The sequence below is a fragment of the Manis pentadactyla genome, chromosome 8, assembly GCF_030020395.1.
Source record: "Manis pentadactyla isolate mManPen7 chromosome 8, mManPen7.hap1, whole genome shotgun sequence".
In the NCBI taxonomy this organism is placed as follows: Eukaryota; Metazoa; Chordata; class Mammalia; order Pholidota; family Manidae; genus Manis; species Manis pentadactyla.
The window spans coordinates 106744032-106771046 of NC_080026.1; the positions used below are offsets into that span (position 1 = coordinate 106744032).

The 27015-nt window shown below is 37.9% G+C and overlaps 1 protein-coding gene and 1 long non-coding RNA gene across 7 annotated transcripts in view; one reads left to right on the forward strand and one right to left on the reverse strand.

Moving 5' to 3' along the window:
* The window catches only part of ENTPD1 (ectonucleoside triphosphate diphosphohydrolase 1), a 111859-nt gene extending 89332 nt beyond the window's left edge, over nt 1-22527 (forward strand). For all 6 annotated transcript variants that reach the window (XM_036886461.2, XM_057506166.1, XM_036886460.2 and 3 more), the window contains 3 exons: nt 13039-13155; nt 17142-17279; nt 19419-22527. In XM_036886461.2, the coding sequence (XP_036742356.1) occupies nt 13039-13155; nt 17142-17279; nt 19419-19625 (462 nt within the window). In that variant the 3' untranslated portion in view covers nt 19626-22527. The remainder of the gene's footprint in view (nt 1-13038; nt 13156-17141; nt 17280-19418) is intronic.
* LOC118912888 (uncharacterized) lies at nt 1719-24196 on the reverse strand. The gene is made up of 3 exons (XR_005024983.2): nt 23395-24196; nt 3567-3631; nt 1719-3119 (listed from the first exon to the last, which is right to left on the reverse strand). It is a non-coding gene; the product is annotated as an uncharacterized LOC118912888 (long non-coding RNA).
* Nucleotides 24197-27015: the final 2819 nt, after the last annotated feature.

Consider the following 27015-nt stretch of genomic DNA (forward strand, 5'->3'; position numbering starts at 1 on the left):
TAAGTTTATGAAATGATAAGGTGTATTGGTTAGGATGATTTTGGCTGCAAGTTATAGAATATGTGCCTACAAATGGTTTAAATAATAGAATTAATTTTTCTCTTATATGATAATAAGCCTTGAGGTTAGTTAATTCAGTTAGTTCTTTGGCTTAACAATGCCAGGACTTGGGATCAGATTTTCCATTATCTCATTGGCCTTCTTGTGATGCTTAAGATGGCAGCTACTTCTCTAAGCATTTTATCTTCACATGCAAAAAGAGCAGGAAAGAAAGACGAATCTCTTGAATATATCTGTCCAGTTTGGCAGAAGTGCCCACAAACATCTTTCAGATGTTACTGGCCAGAATTTGGTGAGATGTACACCTCTAAACCAATCTGTGATAAAGGGGAATGAATTACCATGGTTAGTTTAGACTAGACACCATTTATCCCCTGGATTTGGGGAGTCTTTCTTGAGCACATCACTTTCCTCTACCTGGGTAAAATCAGCAATCTATGAGTCAGAAGGAGGGGGCTGGCTGTTGGGTGGGTACCCATTAAGATCTGCCATACATGGCTTCTCAGATCTCAGAAGAATGAGAAGCAGCAGTTAGGTGTTTCAGCTAGAAACTCAGGAAATCTCAAGGAAACACTGAAGATAACATCATTTTCACTTTGAAGAGGTGGGGAAAGTTGAGGGACAGCTTGAATCCCACACCCAAGTTTCTTCTTTTCTAAATTACTCCAGAATAAGATATAATATTTGAGAAGACATTAATTAGATCCTTGATCTACTCATTATTCAAATTTCATATTTCAATCCTAGAGACCAACCATTATTTTGATCCTAGTTAGTAGTATATAGCAAAATTAAATACCATCAGTCAAATGCCAGTTATTGACTAAGCACTATATATACATTATCTCACTTAATCACTTAAGATATCATTCAAAAAAACAAGGGCTTTGTCTGCCTTCATGCTCTTTCTCCCTTTTTCAGCATGTGAAAGGGAGGTTCACTCCCCTCTAGGACCCCAGCAGGAGAATTCTCCCAAGGTCTCCTGGCACAGCCCACAATATCACAGAAAGAGCTTTCTGAAGAGAGCACAGGCCCTGTAGCAATTATACCTGATTTAAATCCTGGCTTTGTCACTTGTGAACAGTATGAGCTCCTCATTCCCTTGGTCTCTGGGAAAACAGCAATGGGCAATATTGTGGATTCAGGCTTACCTTAAACATGGCCTAGACCACAGTTCCCCTTTTCCTGAAGGTTCCTGAGGGAAATACATGATAGGACAATGACTAGCAGAGTAATACTTGGTTATCAATTGGCTCTAAACCCAAATTCAGAACGAACTAGAACCTATAGCTGAGCTGGTACTGGATGCTCATGTTGGGCTTCTTTAGGCCAAGGCCCTTGTCTTGGCTCCAACTGCTGGAAGGAGAAAGGAGGGTACCACAAAAGGGAGGGAGGGAGGATGCTGGGGACAGCTAAGAGCCCTCCTTCCCATTCCAGCCACTGCTAGGAAGTACATCTGAGGGAAAAGGAATATACTGTTGTATGTAGACTTTTTAGCTTTTCTGAAAACTTTGTCTCCTGGGGAACATGGCCTAATTCTTGCCTTCAATCTTAAGCAAACCTTTCTATTTTGGGTTGGGGTTGGTGGAATTTCTTGCTTTTGAACATGATTCCTTAAACCAAGGTAAGGAGAGGTAGATTTGGAAAAGAGCAGAGGAACCTTCAGCTTCCCCTAGAAGACTTTCTGTTTGGTCCCTTAGTCCCTCATTGAATTGTTCTCCTCACAGTCTTCTGAACCTCAGTCTGGCAATCTCCTTAGATTAGCTTGTTGACTTCCTCTGAATAGGATCTTTCTTCTCTGAGTATAGCCCCTTAGGGTCAGCACTGTACCTATACCTATTCGTGCTTTGGTAGTTTTCTTTCTGTTTCATTTTCTTTTTGGTCTCCTCTGTAATTTCTCACTAAAGCTTGACAATTTCCCCTTTTTTGGGGGTCTGTTTCCTCATTTATAGAATGAGGACTGAAAGACCTATCTTATTGCTAGTTGTGAGCAATAAGCCAGATAAGCAGTGGTGGTGTCTAACAACCAGCTAGCTCTCTAGGGATGGAGGGGCTGATCTGTGGGCATTTGGCAATTTGCAGGTATAAATACTCCCATGATGGTCTATTTTAAGCTAGCAACATGGCTCACAAAACTCATGAAATTGTAACATTTGGCTCTCATGAGTGCATAAGAGCCAGCTCCAGTGTACCACTGGAAATAGCAAAAAGCTAACAGTACCCTAGCACCAGGTGGGCCCTTCAAAAGGTTAGTTCTTTCTCTTAACCTTCCTTGTTCCTGCAGGAAACTGCCATTGCCAAGTCCTGCATCTTGAAGCATAACTATTTGCAACATAAAAGTCTAGTTGCATTCACATTATTTCTGAGACCAGTTAGCCTGGGTATTCTTCAGCCACAGAGAATTTTGCAGCAATTGCATTCAGCACTGATGATCTAGTTCTTATTTTGTAATCAGAGTATTAAAAACTGTCAATACTCTTGGTGAGTTTGGCTATACTGTGGCCTTGGCTGCCAGACAGAATCTGACTTGTAGGCAAAGGAGAAACATCAAAAAGAAGAGGGAAGTTCTGTAGGGAATTATTTATGAGATAATTGAGGAATTTTTTAAAAGATCATATTGTATCATTTATATAGAAAGGGTATAGTATTAAATAGGGAACTGAAATTAAAGAACATTAAACATTTATTTATTTACATATGTATCCATATACATGTGTGTATGTGTGTGTATTTTTAGCTCTGAGCTTCATAGTAGCCAAGGGGAAAAATAAGACCTCATCAGATACATGATTTTCATTATATCCAGCATGCCAGATCCTAAGGCAAAGCAGAGCTATTCCAAAATTGGATCCCAAGGATATTTTACAAAAAGTAGATTTTATTAAACAATGTCTTCAAAAATTACCACATTTGTAAAAAATTGTAATTTCTTCATAGCAACTTTAACCCAGAGGCATAATATTAAAAGCCAACTTAGTGATAGCAACTCTGCAATGGACTGGGGCAGTATAGGCTTTTGATACTCAACTTGATAGAAGGAAAGAATTCAGAGTAGGTAGCTGGAAGAGAGAAGAGACATGCATCCTTCAAATTATCTTCCATAAATAATAATTATCTAAGCTATCAATTGAAAGAAGATGAAGAGCTAACCTTTCAAGGGTATGTTCTCTGAAGATGGCCAAGAGTGTTCCTATTTTGACTTGCTGCTTAAATATGGACCCATAGGTTACAGACTTCAACTAAGTAAAGGTTTATAAAGTAAGACTGATTCCTAATATGGAAATTAGGATTCTGATCACGATTCTGACTTCAGTGGTAGAGCATACTACCTGTACATAAAGGCAAAGTCAGCAATTCCTACAAGTGAGTCAATATTTCCCTCAAGAAATCCCTTTGGGTCCACTCTGTCAAAAGAACATCTGATGGATTGACTCTCTTAAATCCTACCCCAACAGTAACTCTAGGATGATTTTCTTTTTCTTAAAGATTTTTAAAGAGTCACCTACCATAACCACAGGAAGAAACTTGGTGATGTGTCTTTGAACCATCTTATTTTGAGCAATGGATCTTCCTGGGGTATTAAAAGAAGAAAGTGGTTTTTATCATTCAGTATAATTCTTACATTAAAAATAGAAGCATTCTGAATAAGATTAAGGCTTCTTTTTTATTATACAACACATGTAGATCAAGGAAAAAATATTCACCTTAAACCCTCTCATCCCATTCCATCAACACTTTATTTTTCTGGGTTCAATTCCAGTACATGTTGATGTAAGTGATATTCCCCTCTAGAAGAGACCTTTTCCAAGCAATTTAAGAGGCCTTAGATATTAAACCAAATCAAGTAGGAAAACTACAACTTAGGCCCTGACACATGGAAGATTTGCGAAGAAGATTAACAGGTAGATGAAATGAAAACCACCAATGAATATGAATATGAATGAACTGGTCCTGGAGTAGGGAAGAAAAATAGATGACCTTATTCTGGAGCACAATAGTCTAAGAAAGAATGATGAATAGACATATTCTCAGCTCAGACAGCAGGATTTGAGACCTAATAGCCCTGCTGACTTGATCGCTATGTGTTCCACTTAAGGGTCAATATTTTGCTAAAAATACCTAGGCAATTTCTGTTCCTATTTTAAAAAAATAACCTGTACTTATTTAAAAAACAAACATCATACCTTAGCAAAAGCAAGAGAATTTCTAGGTGCTTAACTTATTAAACCTTTTGCTGGTAGAATGAGTCTAAGAGTAATTTCAAAAAGTCCTTTGAAATGCGACAACTTAAATACTTATCATAAAAATTAATACATGCCCTAGCCACGGCAACCAGACAAAACAAAGAAATACAAGGCATCACATTGGTAAAGAAGTCAAACTGTCACTATTTGCAGATGACTTGATATTGTACATAAAAATCCCTAAAGACTCCACTCCAAAACTACTAGAACTAGTATCTGAATTCAGCAAAGTTGCAGGATACAAAATTAATACACAGAAATCTGTGCCTTTCCTATACACTAACGATGAACTAGCAGAAAGAGAAATCAGGAAAACAATTCCATTCACAATTGCATCAAAAAAAGAATAAAATACCTAGGAATACACCTAACCAAGGAAGTGAAAGACCTATACCCTGAAAACTACAAGACACTCTTAAGAGAAATTAAAGAGCACATTAACAAATGGAAACTCATCCCATGCTCTTGGGTAGGAAGAATTAATATTGTCAAAATGGCCATCCTGCTTAAAGCAATCTACAGATTTAATGCAATCCCTATCAAAATACCAAGAGCATTCTTCAATGGACTGCAACAAATAGTTCAAAAATTCATATGGAACCACAAAAGACCCTGAATAGCCAAAACAATCCTGAGAAGTAAGAATAAAGCAGGGGGGTTCTCGCTTCCCAACTTCAAGCTCTACTACAAAGCTACAGTAATCAAGACAATTTGGTACTGGCATAAGAACAGAACCACAGACCAGTGGAACAGAATAGAGAGTCCAAAATATTAACCCAAACAGATATGGTCAATTAATATATGATAAAGGAGCCATGGACATATAATGGGGAAATGACAGCCTCTTCAACAGTTGGTGTTGGCAAAACTGGACAGCTAATATGTAAGAGAATGAAACTGAATCATTGTCTAACCCTATACACAAAAGCAAATTCGAAGTGGATCAAAGACCTGAATGTAAGTTATGAAACCATAAAACTCTTAAAATAAACACAGGCAAAAATCTCTTGGACATAAACATGAGCAACTTCTTCATGAATGTATCTCCTTGGACAAGGGAAACAAAAGCAAAAATGAACAAGTGGGACTATATCAAGCTGAAAAGCTTCTGTACAGCAGGGGACACCATCAATAGAACAAAAAGGCATCCTACAGTATGGGAGAATATATTCATAAACGACAGATCCAATAAAGGGTTGACATCCAAAATATATAAAGAGATAAAGAGCTCACGCACCTCAACAAACAAAAAGCAAATAATCCAATTAAAAAATGGGCACTGGATCTGAACAGACACTTCTCCAGAGAAGAAATTCAGATGGCCAACAGACACATGAAAAGATGCTCCACATCACTAATCATCAAATAAATGCAAATTAAAACCACAATGAGATATCACCGCACACCAGTAAGAATAGCTACCACCCAAAAGACAAACAACAAATGTTGGCGAGGATGTGGAGAAAGGGGAACCCTCCTACACTGCTGGTGGGAATGTAAATTAGTTCAACCATTGTGGAAAGCAGTATGGAGGTTCCTCAAAAAACTAAATATAGAAATACCATTCGACCCAGGAATTCCACTTCTAGGAATTTACCCTAGAAATGCAGCAACCCAGTTTGAAAAGACATATGCACCCTTATGTTTATCACAGCACTATTTTCAGTAGCCGAGAAATGGAAGCAACCTAAGTGTCCATCAGTAGATGAATGGATAAAGAAGATGTGGTACATATACACAATGGAATACTATTAAGCCATAAGAAGAAAACAAATCCTACCATTTGCAACAACATAGATGGAGCTTCAGAGGGTATTATGCTCAGTGAAATAAGCCAAGTGGAGAAAGACAAGTATCAAATGATTTCACTCATCTGTGGAGTATAAGAACAAAGAAAAAAACTGAAGGCACAAAACAGCAGCAGACTCACAGAACCCAAGAATGGACTAACAGTTACCAAAGGGAAAGGGACTGGGGAGGATGGGTGGGAAGGCAGGGATAAGAGGAAAAAAAGGGGCAATACTATTAACAGACATAATATAGGGGGGTGCACGGGGAGGGCTGTACAACACAGAGAAGACAAGTAGTGATTCTATAGCATCTACTACGCTGTTGGACAGTGACTGTAATGTGGTATGTGGGGGGTACTTGATGATGGGGGTAGTCTAGTAAACATAATGTTGCTCATGTAATTGTAGATTAATGATACCAAAAAAAAGTCATCTACAAAAAAAAAAAACAACACATGCTCATCACAAAAAAATCAAAATCTGAAAAAAACTTAAAGGTCCAACTATATGTGTTGTACAAGATCCAATTACATGCTGTCTGTAAGAAACTCACTTTAGATTTAATAAGGACATACACAGACTGAAAATGGAAGAAAGGAAAAAGATATCCCATGCAAATGGCAACCTAAAGGAAGAAGGGTGATATATATTTATATTAGAAAAGATAGACTTTAAGTCAAAAATTGTCACAAGAGACCAGGAAGATTACATAATGATAAAGTATCAATTCACCAGAATGATAAAAAAGTTGTAAGTATATATATATATATATATGTATATATATATATATATATATATATACCCAAAATGAGAGCAATATAACAGTAGGAGACTTCAATACCTCACTTTCAATAATGGATAGAACTAGACAGAAAATCAACAGAGAAACAGCAAACTCGAACATCACTGTAGGCCAAATAGACCTACAGACAAATATAGAACATTTCAACCAATAGCTGCAGAATATATATTTTTGTGAAGTGCACATGGAACATTCTGTAAGATCACATCTTGAGTCATGAAACAAGTCTTAACAAATTTAAGAATGATAAATACCAGATATTCTTTCTAACCACAATAGAATGAAACTAGAAATCAATAGCAGAAGGAAACTGGGTAACTCACAATTATGTGGAAATTAAACACACTTGTGAACAACCAAAATCCTTAACAAAATACGAGCAAACTGAATTCAACAGTGCATTACAAAGATCATATACCGTGACTAAATGGGATTTCCTTCTGGGATACAATGATAGTTCAACCTAAAAAAATCAATCTATATGATACATCATATTAACAGAATGAAGGATAAAAATCACATGACCATCTCAATAGATGAAGCATTTGACAAAATTTAGCACTCTTTTAAGATAAAACCTCTCAATAAATAGGAATAGAAAGAAATTACCTCAATAAAATAAGAGCCCTGTATGAAAAACACACAGCTAATGTCATACTCAATAGTGAAAACTTTTCCTCTAAGATAAGTAATAAGTCAAGGATGCCCACTTTCACTACTTCTGTTCAATGTAGTACTTGATGTCCTTGCCAGACAATTAGGCAAGAAGAAATAAAATGCATCCATTTATTATCAGAAAGGAAGAAGCAAAACTCTGTTTGCAGATGACATGATCTTATATAAAGAAAACCCTAAAGACTTCACACACAAACAAGAAACCTGTTAGAACTGACAAATTCAGTAAAGTTGCAGGATACAAAATCAACATACAAAAATCAGTTGCATTTCTATATATTAACAATGAACTCTCTGAAAAGGAAATTAGGAAAACAGCTCCATTTATAATAACATCAAAAAATAAAACATTTAATAATATATTTAACTCAGGAGGTGAAGATTTGTACACTGAAAACCACAAAACACTGGTGAAAGAACTTAAAGAAAACACAAATGAAAAGACATCCCACATTCAATGAAGACTTAGAATTGTTAAAATGTCCAAACCAGCAATACTGACCTACAAATTCAATGCAATCCTCATCAAAGTCCAAGTGGCATTTTTTATTGAAATAGTAAAAACAGTTATCATATGCAATCACAAAAGACCCCGAATAGCCAAAACAGTCTTGAGAAAGAATAACAAGACTGGAGGTATCATACTTTCTGATTTCAAAATATAAAGCAATAGTAATTTTAAAAAGTATAGCACCCAGCAATAGACTTGTAGACACTGAGAAGTGACTGGACGTTACCACTGGGGAGGGGTTGGGGGTGTATGAGAGAAATAGGTAAAGGGGATAAAGAGGCACCAAATCTCAATCATAATATAAATTAATTGTGGGGATGAAAGTACAACATAGAGAATATAGTCAATAGTTCTGTAACATCTTTCTATGTTGACAGATAGTAACTACACTAGTTGGGGTGAGGATTTAATAACCTATGTAACTTTGAAGCACTATGCTGCATACTTGAAACCAATATAATATTGTATATCAGCTATACTCCAATAAAAAAAATATCAAAACAGTATGGTACTGGCATACATACAGACATACAGATCAGTGGATCAGAATAGAGAGCCCAGAAATATAAATCTATGCATACATGATCAACTGATCTTTAACAAAGTTGCCAAGAATACCCCATGGGAAAAGGATGGTCTCTTCAATAAATGGTGTTGGGAAAATTGGATATCCACATGCAAAAGAATGAAACTGGATACATATCTTACACCACACACAAAACTCAACTTAGAATGGGTCTGAACCTGTAAAATTCCTAAAAGAAAACATAGGAGAAAAGCTTCATGACATTAGTCTTAGCACCGATATCATGGATATGACAGCAAAAGCCCAGTCAACGGAAGCAAAAATAGAGAAGAGGGACTACATCAAACTAAAACACTTTTCTTTAGCAAATGAAACAACAGAGTGAAAGGCAACCTATGGAATGGGAGAAAATATTTGCAAATCATATATCAGATAAGAGGTTAATTTTTAAAATACGTAAGGAAGTCCTATAACTTAATAGCAAGAAATAATAACCCAATTAAAAAAATGAGCTAAGAACTTGAAAACACATTTTTCCAAAGAAGACATACAAATCACCAATAGGTATATGAAAAGATGCTCAGTGTCATTAATCATGCAAATCAAATGCAGATAGAACCTCAATGAGATATCACCTCATACCTGTTAGGATGGCTATTATCAGAAAAAAAGCAAAAGACAGCAAGTGCGGCAAGGATTTGGAGAAGCTGGAACCTTGTGCAGTGTTTGTGAGAATGCAAAACAATGCAGCCACTATGGAAAACAGTATGGAGGTTCCTCAAAAAAAAAAAAACTAACAATAGAACTATCATATGACCCAGCAACCTAATTTTTGGGTATTTATCCAAAATAATCGACACCAGGATCTGGAGGAGATATTAGCACTTAATGTTCACTGCAGCACTATCCATAATAGCCAAGATGTGGAAACTACATAAACACCTAAAAGTCTATTGATGGATGAATGGACAAAGAATGGATATACATACATATAAACACACACAATTTGTATATGTATACACAACAGAATATTATTCAGATTTAAAAAGAAGGAAATCCTGTGATATGCAACAAAAATGAATTTGAAGACATTATACCAGGTGAAATAAGCCAGTTACAAAACGACAATGCATGACTCCATTTACATGATGTGTCTAAAGTAATCAAAGTCAGAATTAGAGAATAGATGGTGGTCGCCAGGGGCTTGGGAGAGGAGAAAATGAGGAGTTGCTAATTAATGGGGATAAAATTTCAGTTACGCAAGATGATTAAGTTCTAGAGATCTGTTGTCCATTGTCCCTATAGTTAAGAATACTGTATTGTACAGTTAAAAATTTGTTGAGAGTAGATCACATGTTAAATGTTCTTATACAATAAAAATAAGATTTTAAAAAGTAAAACCTAAAAAGTCCTCCTCTCCCTCCTGTCCTACAAACATTCACTAGAGGAAAACACTCTTACTTATTTTAATTAATAGGGGGGAGGTAATCTTTCCAAGCATTTGCTCTGTATATCATAGCTATCCAGTCTCTGGATTTACCCAATCTCTCAGTCAAGAGATTTACCAAGTGCCTCTTACATTCTTAGATCATGCCTAGCCTTGAGAAACCAGGTAGAGTTTGGACTTTATTGTAGGTACAATTAGGAGTCACTGAAGGCTTTAAGCAGAGGAGTGATATGATCAAATTAGTTTTTAAAAGATTTCTGCAACTACCATGTGCAGGATGGATTGGACTAGGACTAGAAAGGTAATGTAGAGACCAAGTGAGAGGCCATTGCAGGGCCCACACATAGATGATGGTGGCTTAAGATGGTAAAAGTAGGAGCATATCAAGATCTTGTTCTGCTATTGGCATATAATATTTAAAGTGTTGGAATTCCTGAGTTCAAGGAATGTAGACATTGCCAATCAGAGCTCCTAGGGAATGAGCACACAGACTAAGTGTAGTTATTTATAGTAACATTGCTCACAAGGAAAAATACAGGAACCAAGGGAATGCCCACCAGTAGAGAGTTGTTTAATGAATTATGATACATGTACACCATGGACTCTTATGTAACCATTAGAGTGTCCCCAGCTGACTTGGGGGTATTTCAAGGAGTGAAGAGTAAGAAGAGCAAGATGCAGAATGTGTTTTAAATTTTAACTTAAAAAGTAAATCCTTTATGTGTGTTTGTGTATGATTATATAAGCAGGGAGGAAAAAAATGTAAGGCTTCACATTGTTAATGTAAGATCCTGTTCTAACTAGAAACGGAGAAGAAAATGAAGCCAAAAAATAAATGAAAAAGAAAACGTTAAAAAAGATGAATACGCTCATTCATTTTTATTGAATTAGAAGTTACATATGTATAAGAATTTTTTTTTAATAATGCAGTTTTTAAGAAGTTGGCATTGGGACTAGAACTGAAGCACAAGTCCTCTTTGCAGCAGGCAACTTGTCTGGAAGAGGGTATTTTTCCTATTGTTTGAGTCAGAATTGAGTCTCCCAAAATGCTAACTCCGCTAACTCCTGTTTCTTTGTCCATCAAAGGCTTGTTTCTTTGCCCTCCTGTATCTTTGCCCATGAGAATTATATAGGAATGTGCTTGGTTTTTTGAGAATCACATTTCTTTTCTACATTCAAACCCAGTTTAGTAATTTTGCAGAAGGCAAAATATAATCCCCAATCCAAGCCATTTCTAGCATAGGGAAAGCTTTTTGCTTCTATTAATCACAGTAGCCTTTCTGATTCAGCCCAGTTCCTAGCATACAGAGCTCAGAATATCTGTTGAATAAACAAAATGATATGCTCCTATGACCTTCAAATGATTTCTGCTAAATATTGTACCATTTAGGGCAGGAGAGAGAAAAGAAGCACTAGAGTTGGGGTTTGAGTTGCCTCATCTAGCAAGCTCTGCTCAATTATGTTTTCCTCTTTCCTCTTTTAAATTCATGATAAAAAAGGCAGTTATAGCATGTATAAAGCATAATAAAAATTATATATTTATATATATTAGAATGGAAAAAAGATTAGAAGCCTGTATATCATATTTAATACAGTTGTCTCTAAGTGGTAGAATTTAGGGTCATTTTAATGTTTTCTTTTTTACTCATTCGTACTTTTAACTTTTTTCTATAGTTCTTATGTATGATGATGATTTTTTTTAACTTTTCAGTTGTGCCTATGCCTAGCTCATGAAAGACTTGCAATAAATATTTATTTAATAAAGATTGACTATTTAAAGAAAGTAGTATATATAAATTATAGAAAGTAGGCAAAAAAAGCACAAATAGAAAGGAAAAAAATCCTACAATTGCCATTCAGAACTTACTCTTAATTTTCCAGTTTTTATTTTAAAATTCTTATATATTCTCCTACACTGTTGGTATATGGAATATAAGTTGGTACAACTGCTCTGGAAAGCAGTATGGAGTTTCCTCAAAAAACTAAAAATAGAAATACCATTTAACCCAGTCATTTTCACCTCTAGATATTTACCTGAAGAAAAAAAAATCACTGATTTGAAAAGATGTACCCACTCTTATATTTATCGCTGTATTATTTACAATAGCCAAGATACGGAAGCAACCTAAGTATCCATCAATAGATAAATGCATAAAGAAGATGTGGTACTTATACACAATGGAGTATTATTCAGCCATAAAGAAAAAAAGAAATCCTGCCATTTGCAACAACGTGGATGGATCTAGAGGGTATTAAGCTCAGTGAAATAAGCCAGGTGCAGAAAGACAAATAACATATGATTTCACTTATTTGTGGAATATAAATACAAAGGAAAACGGAATGAACAAAATAGCAGTAGACTCATAGACAACTGAGAATTGACTAGTGGTTACCATGGGGGAGGGGTTGGGGGGATGGGAAGGGTGAAGGGAATAAAGAGGCATAAAAATTTTCAATCATAATATAAATTGGTCACAGGGATAGTAGTATAGCATGGAGAATAAAGTCAATGATTCTGTAACATCTATGTTGACAGTAACTACACTAGTGGGGGTGAGGATTTAATAATATAGGTGACTGTTGGATCACTGTGTTGTATATTTGAAACCAAGATTGCGTCTCAACTATCCTTCAGTAAAAAAAGTGCAAAAAAAGTCATTTGAATGGTGAAGAAAAAATTCATATATAACACATTTTTTTAAGGATGGGGTTTTTGTAACTTCTTCCTCTCTTTTCTCCTCTTTTCCCCATCTTTCTCCCTCTCATTAAAATTATAGAGAAGGTGGCTCAGAAATGCACGTCAGCAGTAAAATGACACCTCTGCCAGGAAGGAAACAGCTCTTGGGTCTGAAATATCATTTGATCTATTAATTTACTCAACAGAGATTTCCAAGCATCCTCACTAGGTGTTCGGCCTTCTGGAGAGTGAGCAACATCCCTCTGTTGGACTCAGTGTGCAAAACTCTCTATTTTTCTCTTGTAGGCATTTTCAGCTTATTATTATGTAATGAACTTTTTAAACTTTACATCAGAGGAACCCCCATCCCAGGAAAAGATGATTGACACAATGGAAAAGTTCTGCTCTAGGCCTTGGGAACAGGTAAGTGGCTAGAAACAGCAGCTTTGTGCCCCTGACATCACAGAGGATGTGAGTCTGCTTTTCAAGTCCTGCCAATTGGACCAGGATCCAGCAAACATGGTAGAGAAGACCAGATGGTGCGCTCCGTGAGGAATGAGTTCATCAGCATTCCTTGGTAACTTGGCATACAATGGCTTAAACAAAAAAGGTCTTATTTTTCTCACCTAATAAGAAGTCTCGCAGTAGGCAGGTGCTGGCATAGGGTTAGCAGCTTGACTATCTCAGCCATTTCTTCTTCAATTCTGTCATGCTTATTTTCTCATGGACACAAGATGCGGCTTCAGAGACCATTGACTATTGCCATGTTCAAGGTCAGAATTGTAGAGCCACATACATTTGTTTCTTTTCACAGGAAAGTAAAAGCTATCCCAGAGGCTCCTTAGCAGTCTTTCTCTTACATCTCATTGGCCAGGACTGGCTGGGAAAACAGAATGCAGGATTTTATGACTGGCTTAGAGCCTTAGATCCATCATGAGCTGCTTTCTGGAGCCAGGCATTGTTACCCATTCCCATCCCCCAGCCCCCTTATTAGCAAGGAAGATCCATCATGAGCTGCTTTCTGGAGCCAGGCATTGTCACCCATTCCCACCCCCAGCCCCCTTATTAGCAAGGAAGAAGGCAATTCACAGAATCTGCTACAGACACACCATTGTGGCTAAGATCCTTTCTCCAAGATATTCTCTACTTACTCATAAGTTTGTCAAGATTTTTCTTGTCTGAGGCACTAAATCATTCAAGATCCCATGCTTCCAGGTAGGAGAGGGGTGGGGTCTACTCTGATTGAAAAAAACAGACCATGTAGGGGTAGCTCAAAACAACAGCTGTTTTAAGTTGACACAGTTGCAAAAGTGAATGGTACTTTCATTCTGAAGAAATACAATTAATTAAAAATGGATGTTGTTCTCTGACAAAGGGGGGAGGAAGACTGTGCAAGAGCCTTGAGGTTTGGAATTCTGTGTATTTTGTTGAATCAGGACAGGAAGGAAACGTATTCAGGGCTTTCAGAGACACTCAAATATGCCTGGGTACTTTACAGTTAACACTCAGAAGAGGCTTTTTTGCAGTTTGTGGTTATCTGTAGAGGAAGATGAGCATCTTGGATTCAGGGTAACTTGTGACCAGACCTATGTATGGCTGTTTAGGAAGCAGATTTAGGCTACTCTTTGAAAAAAATTGCTTCTTGTTCAGAGTGAATGCTCTGTCAGATTTCCTCTCCCTACCCTCCTCTAAGTTTTTATTTCATCAGATTACCTTAGGTTGGGAGTGTTATATTCCTGTAGGTCTGCTCAGATAAGCCACATGAGTAGTTTGCTCAGAAGCCATGGAAGTAAGCTCAGGAAAGCATGCATTTGGGTGTAATTCTGAAACATTTGACAGGGAGTCAGTAGGAGAGTCGCAGGGTGAGACTCAGACCCTCATCACCCAGAGCTTAGAATCAACGTTGAGGTGGGTATTATGACCCAGAGTTCATTCCTCCCAACTGCATTGTCCATCCATAGGGGAAGTATACTTTTATCAAGTACTTTGTTATAAGGGTAACTTTTTTCTTCTTTTCATGCTAGCCTCAACACAACGAAGGACTGTCATTCTGGTGTGACTTGAGTTTGGGAATGTGCCTTCTAGATAGCTTTGGCAGACAGAGAACTAACAATTGTTAGGCATATACTTTGTGCTGAAAAGTGGGCTAGATGATTTTTACATATTATATCCTACTTACTGTCTCTGCTTTGGCAGGAGAAATGGGAAATAAAATTCTAACAATACCCACTGATGCCCCATGGGGTGTTCTAAATCCTTGAGTCCCTGAGGAGGAGAGGCTAGGAAAGTGAGTGAAAGGGGCCCTTCATGCTTATCTTCTGATAGGTTAATTAGAGAGCTGGTAAAAGTCTTTTGGTAACCAGAACACAACCACATTTCCACTCTGAAAATCTAGTCATCCAAGATCTGGTCAGTCTAACAGAACAATGCTGTAAGATTCTACATATAGTTGGTGTACTCTGGGTCCTGACATTCAACGTCACAGACTTTAGCCTTTCTAGGAAAATGCATTCCATTCTTGAAGATTTACCATGCCCCTTCATATGGGAGGATGGGTGAGGAGGAGAGAAGCTGGTACTGTCCCACTGCCCTGGGAATAGAAAGGAGAAAGGGAGAGAGGCAGAGGAGTGGGAGAAAGAGGAGGGAGAACCATCCCTGTATTTGGAGAGCACAAAGTACTATATCCACAAACATCATCAATTCTGGATTGATGAACCAGGTAGATGTCTTTGGTTTCTATACTGTTCGTTGCCATAATAATTAATCTCCAGCAGGTTAGACTGCATAGTCAATGTACAGCTTTCCAGGAGGAGGGGGATAGGAATGTTGAAGAATTCAGTGAAATTAGACTAAAATGGCATTTCCCCAATGGATAAGCTAGCCATCAAGAACCTATGGGTTGTAGCAATTTCAAGTTGGGCCAGGTAGATTCTTGGAATTCTGCATCCTATAAGGGTTTTTTGACAGGCTTGCCGAAACTACATTAAATGGGAGAAGAGGTCTTTCCACAAAAGAAAGCAGGGTGCAGGCACTCAAAGGGGTAGGAATCTGGATAGGCAAAGTCAATTGATGTCGTACCAAGGTCTCAGGAGAACATCACATGCACAGAGTTGATCAAAGAGTAATTTCTACAACTGTGATAAAATGACAATTCCAAGCAGGGCCATTCAGAGAATTCCATCAGAGCAGGACAAGGCAGGCTAGATGTGGACTTAGCCTCCCGGAGATTGCGGGCTGGCAGGAGTCAAGCGAGAAACAGAACCCCCAGCTAGCAGGCAGGGTTTAGAAATGGGATAGATGTTCCTTGGGAGGGGAGAGAAATCTGGACCAAAGGCGGAGGGGAAGGGGGGCAGGTAGACAGGAGGCTCTAATATAAAACATCAGGCATAATTCTAGTACATGAAAATGCCTATCAAATGTTAGTTCTCTCTCTGTCTAGGGTGTCCAGAAAAGAATGTCTTTCAAAAGAATGTATTTCTCAAAGGCTGAGAAATAAATAGCAGACAGAACTCTGGGCTAAGCTAGAGATATCCTGGCCTACTGTCCTCTAATTGAGGGCTGGAGAGAAGCAGAGCAAGCTGTGGGCATCTGGGCATATATTTACAACAACTAGGAGAGGTAAGGGCAAGGGTCAGCAGGCAAACCTTAGTATCTTCATTCAAGAGTAGGGTGAGTAAACATATGAAAGCCTCTAGAAGATCCCCAAAAAGGAGGTTATGTAAGGACAGAGGACAGAAGGGAAGATGTTAGTACTTTTAGCAGTCCTGAGCAAAACATTTCTAAGCTACGTTCCAGAGCTGCCTTTCTCAGACTTTATGGTGTATGCAGTCACCTGGGGATCATATTAAAAAGCACATTTTGCATTGGTAGTACTGGGGTGAAGACTAATAAACTCCCAGGAGATGTTGATATTGCTGGTCTGGGAACTAAACTGAGTGGCAAGGCTTTTTATGACAACTACTTCTTTAAGATGCTTATTGAGACTCCAAACCAGAAATTCTGGTCAATTAGAAAACTCTGTAAACAAAGATTAATGGACTTCTTTCATGCAGGATTTTTCACAGCTCTTAATATGCTTACATGATTGTGAGACTCAAGTTTCACAAGGCATGAAAAGGTGTACTAAAATTTCAGCATTTCTGAACCTACTAGACCACAGAAACTACTTTTTTTCTGTAGCATTTATTAATATCTCAGAACCCTGTGAAGGAAATGTTTCCTCACCATACCCTAAACTATAAGTCCCTGCTCCTACTGAAGGAGTGCAGCACCACTTCCAAAGCCCCCTGGAGAGGCCAACTGTGAGGCCTTCATACACTAGGGCTTTTTCCTCTCTTGATCAACTCTATAGTGAAAAAGAGGGCTATGGAGAGGTGCCTGTTGTACAAGTATCTGTCCTTTCCTTTCAGATGAAGATATATTTTGGTGACGTAAAGGAGAAGTACCTGAGGGAATACTGCTTTTCTGGAGCCTACATTCTCTCTCTCCTTCTGAGTGGCTATCATTTCACAGCTGATTCCTGGAAGAATATTCATTTCATGGGCAAGGTAATTTGGACACTTGTTGGGTTGGGGGAAGGGTGGATGGTAGTGACTGGGGCAGCTTTAGGCTTGAAAGTGGCAAGAGTCAACCTGACTTAAGTTTTGGCCTGATGTTCTGTTTTACCACTTCACCTCCAACCCAAGCTGGCAATTTTTTTCAAATCCTCCTCATATGTTGACCAGCTAGTTGTGGATATCTTATCTAAGGAGAGCCACCTACATGCTCAGCCTCTCTTTTATGCTCACATAACAGTGACTAATTCCTTATTAAACAAACAAAAAAATGAGATATTAAAGTAATATAACAGTATTTCAGTAGCCACAGTGATTCTGCGTGCTGACTTCAATATCCACCCCAAAGGCCCCTTCCATGAATCTGGAAAGGATGATTGTGGTTTCTTATAAGGGGTGAAGGCTTTACTTATAGCTTCAAGTTTGACTAATCTGAAGTAGATTAGTGTGTGAAGAAGGGAATGAGTGGCTGTGAATGGGAAGGTGAGATCTTTGCTTAAAAATCAAGCTTAGCCTGAGTCTTAAAAGCAACCTCACTGCTGTGCTTTACCATAGCGCCACCTGCAGGTATCTAGGCATAGACAAACATTTACATCTGCTGTGCCATTCATGGGCAACTCATGCTTTAAAAGTTTCAAGAACAGTTTATATTTTAAACCCATATCCACTAATGGCAAAAACAATTTACTCCCTCTATTAAATATGGTTATTTCAGGCAAAACAAAGCACTGAAGCAGAGGGCTATAGCAGCCTTGAGGAAACTAGTTTCATTAGACTCTTGTCAATATTGACCTTGCTAATAAAACACAAATCTTTTCCTTGGTTTAATATTCCAGTCTTCCATACCATCAGTTTACTTTGCCTCTTTGAGGGATATATCTATGTCAAACTTACGAGTGATTTATATTCTTTGAACTTCAACGAACAATCCAGTATTTCCAAACCCTAAGTGTTAATTCCTCTAACTGCAACCTTATTTGATACATGCAGTCAAATAAGGTTCTTGTCCCTCATAAAGGGAGGTGGACCTTTTACAAATTATTAATTCCCAGTACTGTTAAGAGTTTAGAAAGGAGTATTTCCACATGGTAATGGTTATAATGTAAACTGGCTCAACCTTTGGGTTGTTTTGGCAGTATATGCTAAGAGCCTTAAAATATGCACATCATTTTATCCTATTACTCCATTTTTAGGATTTTTAAATATTGGATAAAATGAGTAAAAATGAACATATAAGTTCACGCCAGTGATGATGATGTAGAAATCCCTTGATAGACATGGGATGATGTTTACAAGGTATTGTTAAGTGAATAATTATATATACAATCTAATTTCATTTTTTTGTAAGAAAATATATGCACAAAGAGGACTGGAAGGATGTCACAAAATGATAATAGCCAGCAGCACCTTCTGAGAGGTGAAGCATAGGTGGTTTTTATTTTCTTTTTTAGGATTAGTTGTACTTCCTAATTTTTCTACCATGACCATGCACAACTCATATAATAACATTTCTGAAATTATTATTCATAGACCATCTATATTCCAGTAAGTTTTGAGGCGACTAGAAAATATTTCTAGGAAGGTGGCAGAGTCAGAGCATGTCTCATCATTTAATAAGTATCCTTTACCATGTGCATATGCATTTAAGTAAGTCAATCTTACCGGGACTATTCCCCAATTTTTCCCTAGTTAAATCACTGAGAAGCCCTGGTTTTATATGGATGATATTGCTAGGCCTGACACAGATGTAAAAGGCGAGGAACAATCATCATTCTCTCATCCTTTGCCTGCTTCCTGCTACCCACCATCTCCTTCTCCATCTTCCCACATTTATGCAAATAACAAAAGAGGAATGCAGATCTCCAAAGACTTATTTGAATTAAGGTCTTCTAGGCAGAATTAGGTAGTCATTCACCAAATTCCTCTCTGAATTTTGGGAATCTCTTTGTTGATCACTTGCTCCTTCTCCATTTTATCTACAACCAAATTCCCTGTTTAGAATGTGAAAGTAATCCATTTAAAGAACTGAATGTAGCGCTATTTAACTCCTGGTCTCTCTCAGTATGATGAGTGGGGTTGCACAAAAGCTCATTTAATTCTTGGACCAGAAACAACAGATTCTTCTGTTTGCAGATCCAGGGCAGCAATGTCGGATGGACTTTGGGCTACATGCTGAACCTGACCAATATGATCCCAGCTGAGGAGCCATTGTCCAAACCTCTCTCCCATTCCACCTATGTTTTCCTCATGGTCCTCTTCTCCCTGATCCTGGTCACAGCGGTCATCATTGGCTTGTTTATCTTTCACAAGCCTTCATATTTCTGGAAAGACATGGTATAGCAGGAGCAACTGAAATCTACTGGCTGGAGTGAGAAAAAAACTTGCCAAGAAGCAGTTACCTCCACAGTGGTGTACGAGGTCATCCTTCCTTGCTCACCAAAACCAGTTTTGACCAGCATGAAGTTTCCTTGGCTTTTGCTGAAACCTTTCTGTGGGAGGTATTCACCACTTCTGCCTCAAGGATTTCCTGGTAGACTTTATCTCTTTTATGAGTCTTTCCCAATGCCCCCATTTACCTTTTGTACTCTGTGCTTGTATAGATCTTAAGGACCTGCCTCCTTTCATGTTCTTTGCTTTATATAAGAACAATATTGACTTTGTCCAGAAGAACTGAGAGTTCTGAGTCCTGTGCTGAGAAGTTGCACTGGCTAAGAATCTCAGGAACTGGTTCAGTTATGCTCATACAGACCCTTTTTCCCTCCTGTTTCCCACTTACTAAGAAAGCCATGTAATATCTTTGGAGAGGGCAGACATTCCCAGCCTACCCTTTGCATAGAATTTTCTAGATTAGGCAAATATGTGCTAGGACCAAAGAGTCTTGCAAGGGAATTTATGTACTTGTGTAGGTAATATAATATTTAATCCAATTCAAAACAGGGATGTGGATGAATCAGATATTCCTGGGTGAGGCCAAAATGCTACAGAATGGAACACCCAGAGACTTTTTTAAAGCTGATGTACATATAGGCATTCAGATACTAGGGCATACTTCATGGTAGGGATACGTGTCAGGAGGAAAAATATAATTACAATGCAGGGTTGTGAAAATGCATCTACCAATGCATCAATTATTGGGGTTTTGTTTTTTATTGTAATAAAATACACAGAACATAAATTCACCATTTTAACATGCACAGATCAGTGGCATTTAGTATATTCACAATGTTGTGTAGCCATCACCATATCTAATTCCACAATATTTTCATTACCAAGAATTTGGCTGGAGACAAGACCACCCATGCCTCAGTAGGCTCAAACCACCAACCTTCAGTTCATAGCCAAGTATGCCAACCAACTGCACCACAAAGATGCTCACTAAGTTTTAAAGCCATGCCATATCTTATTGTCCAAGGGTTTAATTTAGTTAGAGTAGTGACATGCCTTTCACTCTCATGTTATTTACTCATAAAGATGTGTCAGGAATCAGATCTGAAATTGCTGCACCTCCCATCATACAAGAATAGGCTCTATTTACTTATCCATGGAGTATTTTGTGGGAGGAGCAACTATGAACCTTATCATGGGAACATGAAGAGAACCTGTACCTACTTTAAAGCTTGCTGTAAATTACTTGTTGAATGATGATGTGTTACTCTGGCTTTGTCCCAGGCTCTCCATCCCTGAATCTGGGGACTGACTGTTGAGCTCATACAGGGTGGGGAATGGGGTGAAGGAAAAGCTCACCTCAAAACTAAAGCCAAATATCTCTATATTTCTTGACTAATCAAGTAATTTTTGACAACATCCAGGTGAATATAAGCTTAATGATGCTGTGGACAGGGACTTTTTCTTTTTTGCTACTCACAATTCAACTTGTTGTACCTTGATTAAGAATGAGAAGCCAAATTAGGAATATTTAAACTCTTTCTATTGGCAGTTGGTTATATTGTTATTGCTAGTATTTATTGAGCATTTGTTGTGTATCATGCTCTGTGCTCAAGTGCAATACATTCATTTTCTCATTTTCCCCTCACAACAATCTGACAGTAGCTATTCTACTCTCACTTCAGAAATTGAGGCTCAGAGAGGTTAAGTCATTTCCCCATAAGCCTGAGCTAAAACTTGGCATGCACTTAGCCATTATTTTCTCTCCCAAATATACTAATCTGATTCCTTATAACTTGTAAGCATGCACTTAATTATGCATAAATACCGGGCTTATGGGCATGGTGGAAAGGCACATAGATGATGTGTTAACTGATGGACTGGAGACTTCATATTGCTTTAAGTCCAAAAAGGCTGTCATGGCAACACTGTTACTTTGTATACTTTGCATGGTAACATAGGTGGCATACAAGGCTAATCAAGGATTCCCATACTCCTAATTTCTTAAATTTGTTTGCTTATTACTACACACCAGTTCAAATAGTTGATGATAATGATGAAAATTAAAGGTCATATAAATAGAGCCAATAGCAACTCCTTTCTTCCTTATGTGTGCATATACAAAACACTGTCATGTACATTATTCTGATCCTAAAAAACCCCATGGGGGGTGTAAGTATTAATTCAATTTTACAAACAAGGGTCACACAAACTAGTACTTGGCAGGGCTGATACTCAAACACATGTCTTCTGCCCTAAGTTTATTGCTTTTTCTTTTCCCAACACTGCTCCTTGCAAGTTGAAATTAGAATTCATGTTTCCTTTAATAAACACTAAAATCTTATCTTATCCATTTCTGGATTGTTGCCTGGGTAAAAAAAAAAATCCCTTAAGGTATTTGGAAGCCAAACTCCCCTTGTTATAAATCTCAAATGATGGAGATGATCAGCAAGCACAACCTAATCTAATTTCTGTTGGAGGGAAAAATGTTTCTGATGCAAATTCAGGAATCTGCTTTGGGCCATTCTGGATGAGAAAGGCCAAAAAATATCAACTAATTTTAATATTGGATTGGCCACTGCTTATAAATGGTTACCATTCCTTCCTAAACCTTCACTCAAACTTGGTTCTAGTGACCCCATTTCTTTAGAAGGTGGAAACACTTCTCCTGTGAACACATAGGTGTTAACAATTGGAAGTGGTAACTTCTGTAGATAAAACAATTAAGTAACTTAATTAGGCTGTGTGTATGTATGTGTGTGTGAGAGAGAGAGAGAGAAAGAAAAGTTTCACCTTACTCAGTTTTTGAATTAGTGGGAAATATAAAATGAAATATAAATAAAAGTTTAAAAAAGTATGCTTCATTTTCATGTTGTATTTATCAAGATCTTTGTTAACAAAAATGGTACATTAAACTGAGTAACTAGGGAGAGTTTAAGAAAGTGACTATATCCAAGATATTACTTCAACATGTAGTTAATAAATATTATTATTATTATTAGTTTTTTCATACTAAGTTTTTGATATCTGTTGTGTATATTGCACTTGCAGCAAATCTTAATTCAGGACTACCTACACTACAAGTGCTCAACAGACACATGTGACTAGTTACTACCATATTGGACAGCACATGTTTAAAAATACATTCAAAGCTAAAAAGATACAGGCAATAATCTTTCTCTAGAGGCTGGATTTTTAAAAAGTAGCTATAGATACTATAGCATTTTGTTATTAATTATTATATATGAAGTTTAATATTATTTTTAAATATGCTTGTAAGATCCAGCTCAGAATTTCACTTTATTCCTCAGGTTTTGTTGTTTTGGTGAAGGCAGAGATGCCTGTTATTTAGGCCAAGATGCCTGATGAAATAAAGACCTTTGGAAAATTTAATCTGGATTCAAAAGTAACACAATTTTGATGCTTATATTCTATAGTCAAAAGCAAACTGAATATTAAAGATTAGTTTCAATAGCTCAGACAACAAAGTTCACCATATAACAGTAAAATTAGTATTAAAATATATACTCATTTATTGTCAGTTTGAGAGATGAACTGAATTCACCCCAGTGGGATTGGTCCCTCTCTGATTCAGATTCTAATAATTGATAACTTGTTAGAATATGACAATTGCTCACAGTTACCTGTGCTCACTAACCATTGTTCCTATTTTAGTTTTATTTTTTAAATTTATTATGACAATCTCAAAGTTTCAATGGCTTACCACAGTAAACACTGATTTTCTTGTTCATGGGTTTGCAAGTCAGCAGGGTAGCTTCTACTTCAGGCAGTAGGTCTGGTTCAGGCCTGCTCCATGTATCTCGAATTCTCCTTGTCTGGTGACTTCCTGAGCCATGTTCTCATGCTGAATGGTGGAGGCATAAGAGAGTGAGAGGAAACATAGGATGCCTCTTAAGGCCTTGGCCAGGATGGGGCCCCCTTGCACTTCTATTCACATTCTATTGACCAAAATAAGTCAACAGAATGACCAAGCCCAATATTAACAATTTGGAGAAACACTGGGAGGAATGGCAATATCACGTGGCAAAGGATATGGATGATTACTTCAAACACAGAAAAGGAATGAAACATTGGGCACAATGATTCAATATACCACAGTATCTCATTAACTAAAGCGTAAAGTGTACTTTCTGTAAATTACGATCTACTTAATCTCACCAAGGAATCTTAGGAATTACTTCCAAGATGTTATTTGCTTGCAACCTCTTTCCATGGCCTTAATCAGAATACTCTGGCAGCTCTTATATTAACCTTCTAAAATGGTAGACTGCCTAAGGGACCATGCATCTATTTACTGTCCTTATTTTACATGTTTAAGACAATGTATATTTAACTACCCATATTTTTATTTGCATATGAAGCTAATACAAGTGAACACAACTAGTTTCATTATAGGTATAATGGATTTGTTAATGGGGAAAGCAGTGTTTCCATGAGCCTTCTTTGTAGAGAAGTGACATTTAAGAGTGTACACATGGAAAGATGGCGGTGTGAGAGGTGAGACAGAAATCTCCTCCTAAACCATATATAATACAAAAATATAATTAATACAACTAATCCTGAAAGAGCAACAGGAAAGAAGGCTGCACCAGATGGTATAAACCTGGAGGAAAGAACACACCTCACAGAACAGAATAACATATCAAAGCTGTGACCTGGCAGGACCCAAACCCTTCCTCGACCCCAGCTCACCAGTGGAAGGAAGAGAAACAGAGTAGGGAGGGAGTGGAGGCCTGGGGCTGCTGACACCTAGCCCTGGAGATCTGCTCTGGGAGCATGAACCTACATTGCATGGTGCTCTGGGGAGTAGTGGGGTTGGAAAGCTAAGACAGGCAGAATACCTGGAGAGACTGAGATTCTACCTGCTTGTAGAAAATAGGGATTAATATCCAGCTGATCTGGGTGAACAGTCTGAGGGACTTCCTAAAGGTGAGAGGGCTGCTAAAGGGGCAAGGATTGCACAGGGCTTACTGCTCAGGAGAAAGGACAGGTAGACAAAATTGTCCGAGTACACTCTGCCCAGCAGGTTGGAAACTTTCACAATCTTCAGGCACTCCATCCCCATGGCTGGCTACGCAGCTCCAGGGCCCCCCACCATGATACATGGCCTGCTGCACCTTCTTCCTGGTCAGCCTGCACCTGGCTCGCAAACCAGCAAACCCTGCCCCGGCTTCAGACCAGCCAGAGGGAAACCCCACCTACAGCAGCTACAAATGCAAAGCATAGAGGCTTACACCTGTATGTTTGGCCCACTGGTTCTGGCAGTGGAGACAGGCATAGAAGACGGGAAGCAGGAAACAGCTCTTTCCTCCCCCCAGGCACCAGCACTACTCCCCTGCAACTCCTGACATCACACCAGGGGCTGAGCAGCACCAGAGAGTAGAGCTTCTGGGCACTGGAGGGCACCTAATACAAATATGAAACATCAAAGGAACCTGGTTCAAAGTGAAATCTCAACACCAGATAAAGGATTGAGTTAGCCTAAACTAATAATTCCTGAAAGAGATTTCAAAATAGAAATCATAAACATGCTCCTGGAGATACAGAAAAATATTCAAGAACTCAGGAACAAATTTAGGATGGAGATACAATCATTGAGGAACACAATGGAGGGTATTAAAAGCAGATTAGATATGGTGGAGGGGACAATAAATGAAACAGAAACTAGAGAAGAGGAATACAAAGAAGCTGAGGCACAGAGAGAAAAAGGGATCTCTAGGAATGAAAGAATACCGAGAACTGTGTGACCAATCCAAACGGAACAATATTTGTATTATAGGGGTAACAGAAGAAAAATAAAGAAAAAGGGATAGAAAGTGTCTTTGAGGAGGTAATTGCTGAAAACTTCCCCAATCTGGGGAAGGAGATAGTCTCTCAGGTCATGGAAGTGCATAGATCTCTCAACACAAGGGCCCCAAGGAGGACAACACTAAGACATATAATAGTTAAAATGGCAAAGATCAAGGATAAGACTATTAAAAACAGTCAGAGAGAAATAAGATCACATACAAAGGAAAACCCATCAGGCTACCATCAGACTTCTCAGCAGAAACCTTACAGGCCAGAAGGGAGTGGCATGATGCATTTAATGCAATGAAGGAGAAGGGCCTGGAACCAACAATACTCTATCTATCTGGTAAGATTATCATTTAAATTTGAAGGAGGGATTAAACAATTTCTGGATAAACAAAAGCTGAGAGAATTTACCTCCAACAAACCATCTCTACAGTGTATTTTGGAGGGACTGCTATAGATGGGAATGTTCCTAAGGTTAAATAGCTGTCACCAGAGGTAATAAAAAGGGATGGACAAAGAGTACAGAATATGATGCCTAATATATAAAGAATGGAGGAGGAAAAGTAGGGAAAAAAAAAAGAACCTTTAGATTGTGTTTGTAATAGCATACTCAGTGAGTTAAGTTAGACTCTTAAATAGTAAGGAAGTTACCCTTGAACCTTTGGTAACCACAAATCTAAAGCCTGCAATGGCAATAAATACATACCTACCAATAATCAACCTAAAAGTAAATGGTCTGAATGAACCAATCAAAAGACAAAGAGTCACTGAATGGATAAAAAAACAAGACCCAACTATATGCTGCCTACAGGAGACTCAATTCAAATCCAAAGACATACACAGACTAAAAGTGAAGGGATGGAAAAAGATAGTTCATGCAACTAACAGGCAGAAAAAAGCAGGTGTTGCAATGCTTCTATCAGACAAAATAGACTTCAAAACAAAGAAAGTCACAAGAGACAAAGAAGGACATTACATAATGATTATGGGTCAGTCCAACAAGTGTATATAACCATTATAAATATCTATGCACCCAACACAGGAGCACCTACATATGTGAAACAAATAATAACAGAATTAAAGGAGAAAATAGAGTGCAATGCATTCATTCTAGGACACTTCAACACTCCACTCACTTCAAAAGACAGATCAACCAGACAGAAAATAAGTAAGGAGACAAAGGCATTGAACAACACATTAGAACAGATGGACCTAACAGACATCTACAGAACTCTCCAACCAAAAGCAGTAGGATACACATTCTTCTCAAGGGCACACGGAACATTTTCAAGAATAGATCATATATATATACTAGGCCACAAAAAGAGCCTCAGTAAATTAAAAAAGATTGAAATTATACCAACTAACTTCTCAGGCCACAAAGGTATAAAACTAGAAATAAATTACACAAAGAAAATGAAAAAACCCACAAAAACCTGGAGGCTTAACAACATGCTCCTAAATAACCAATGAATCAATCACCAAATAAAAACAGAGATCAAGCAATATATGGAGACAAATAACAACA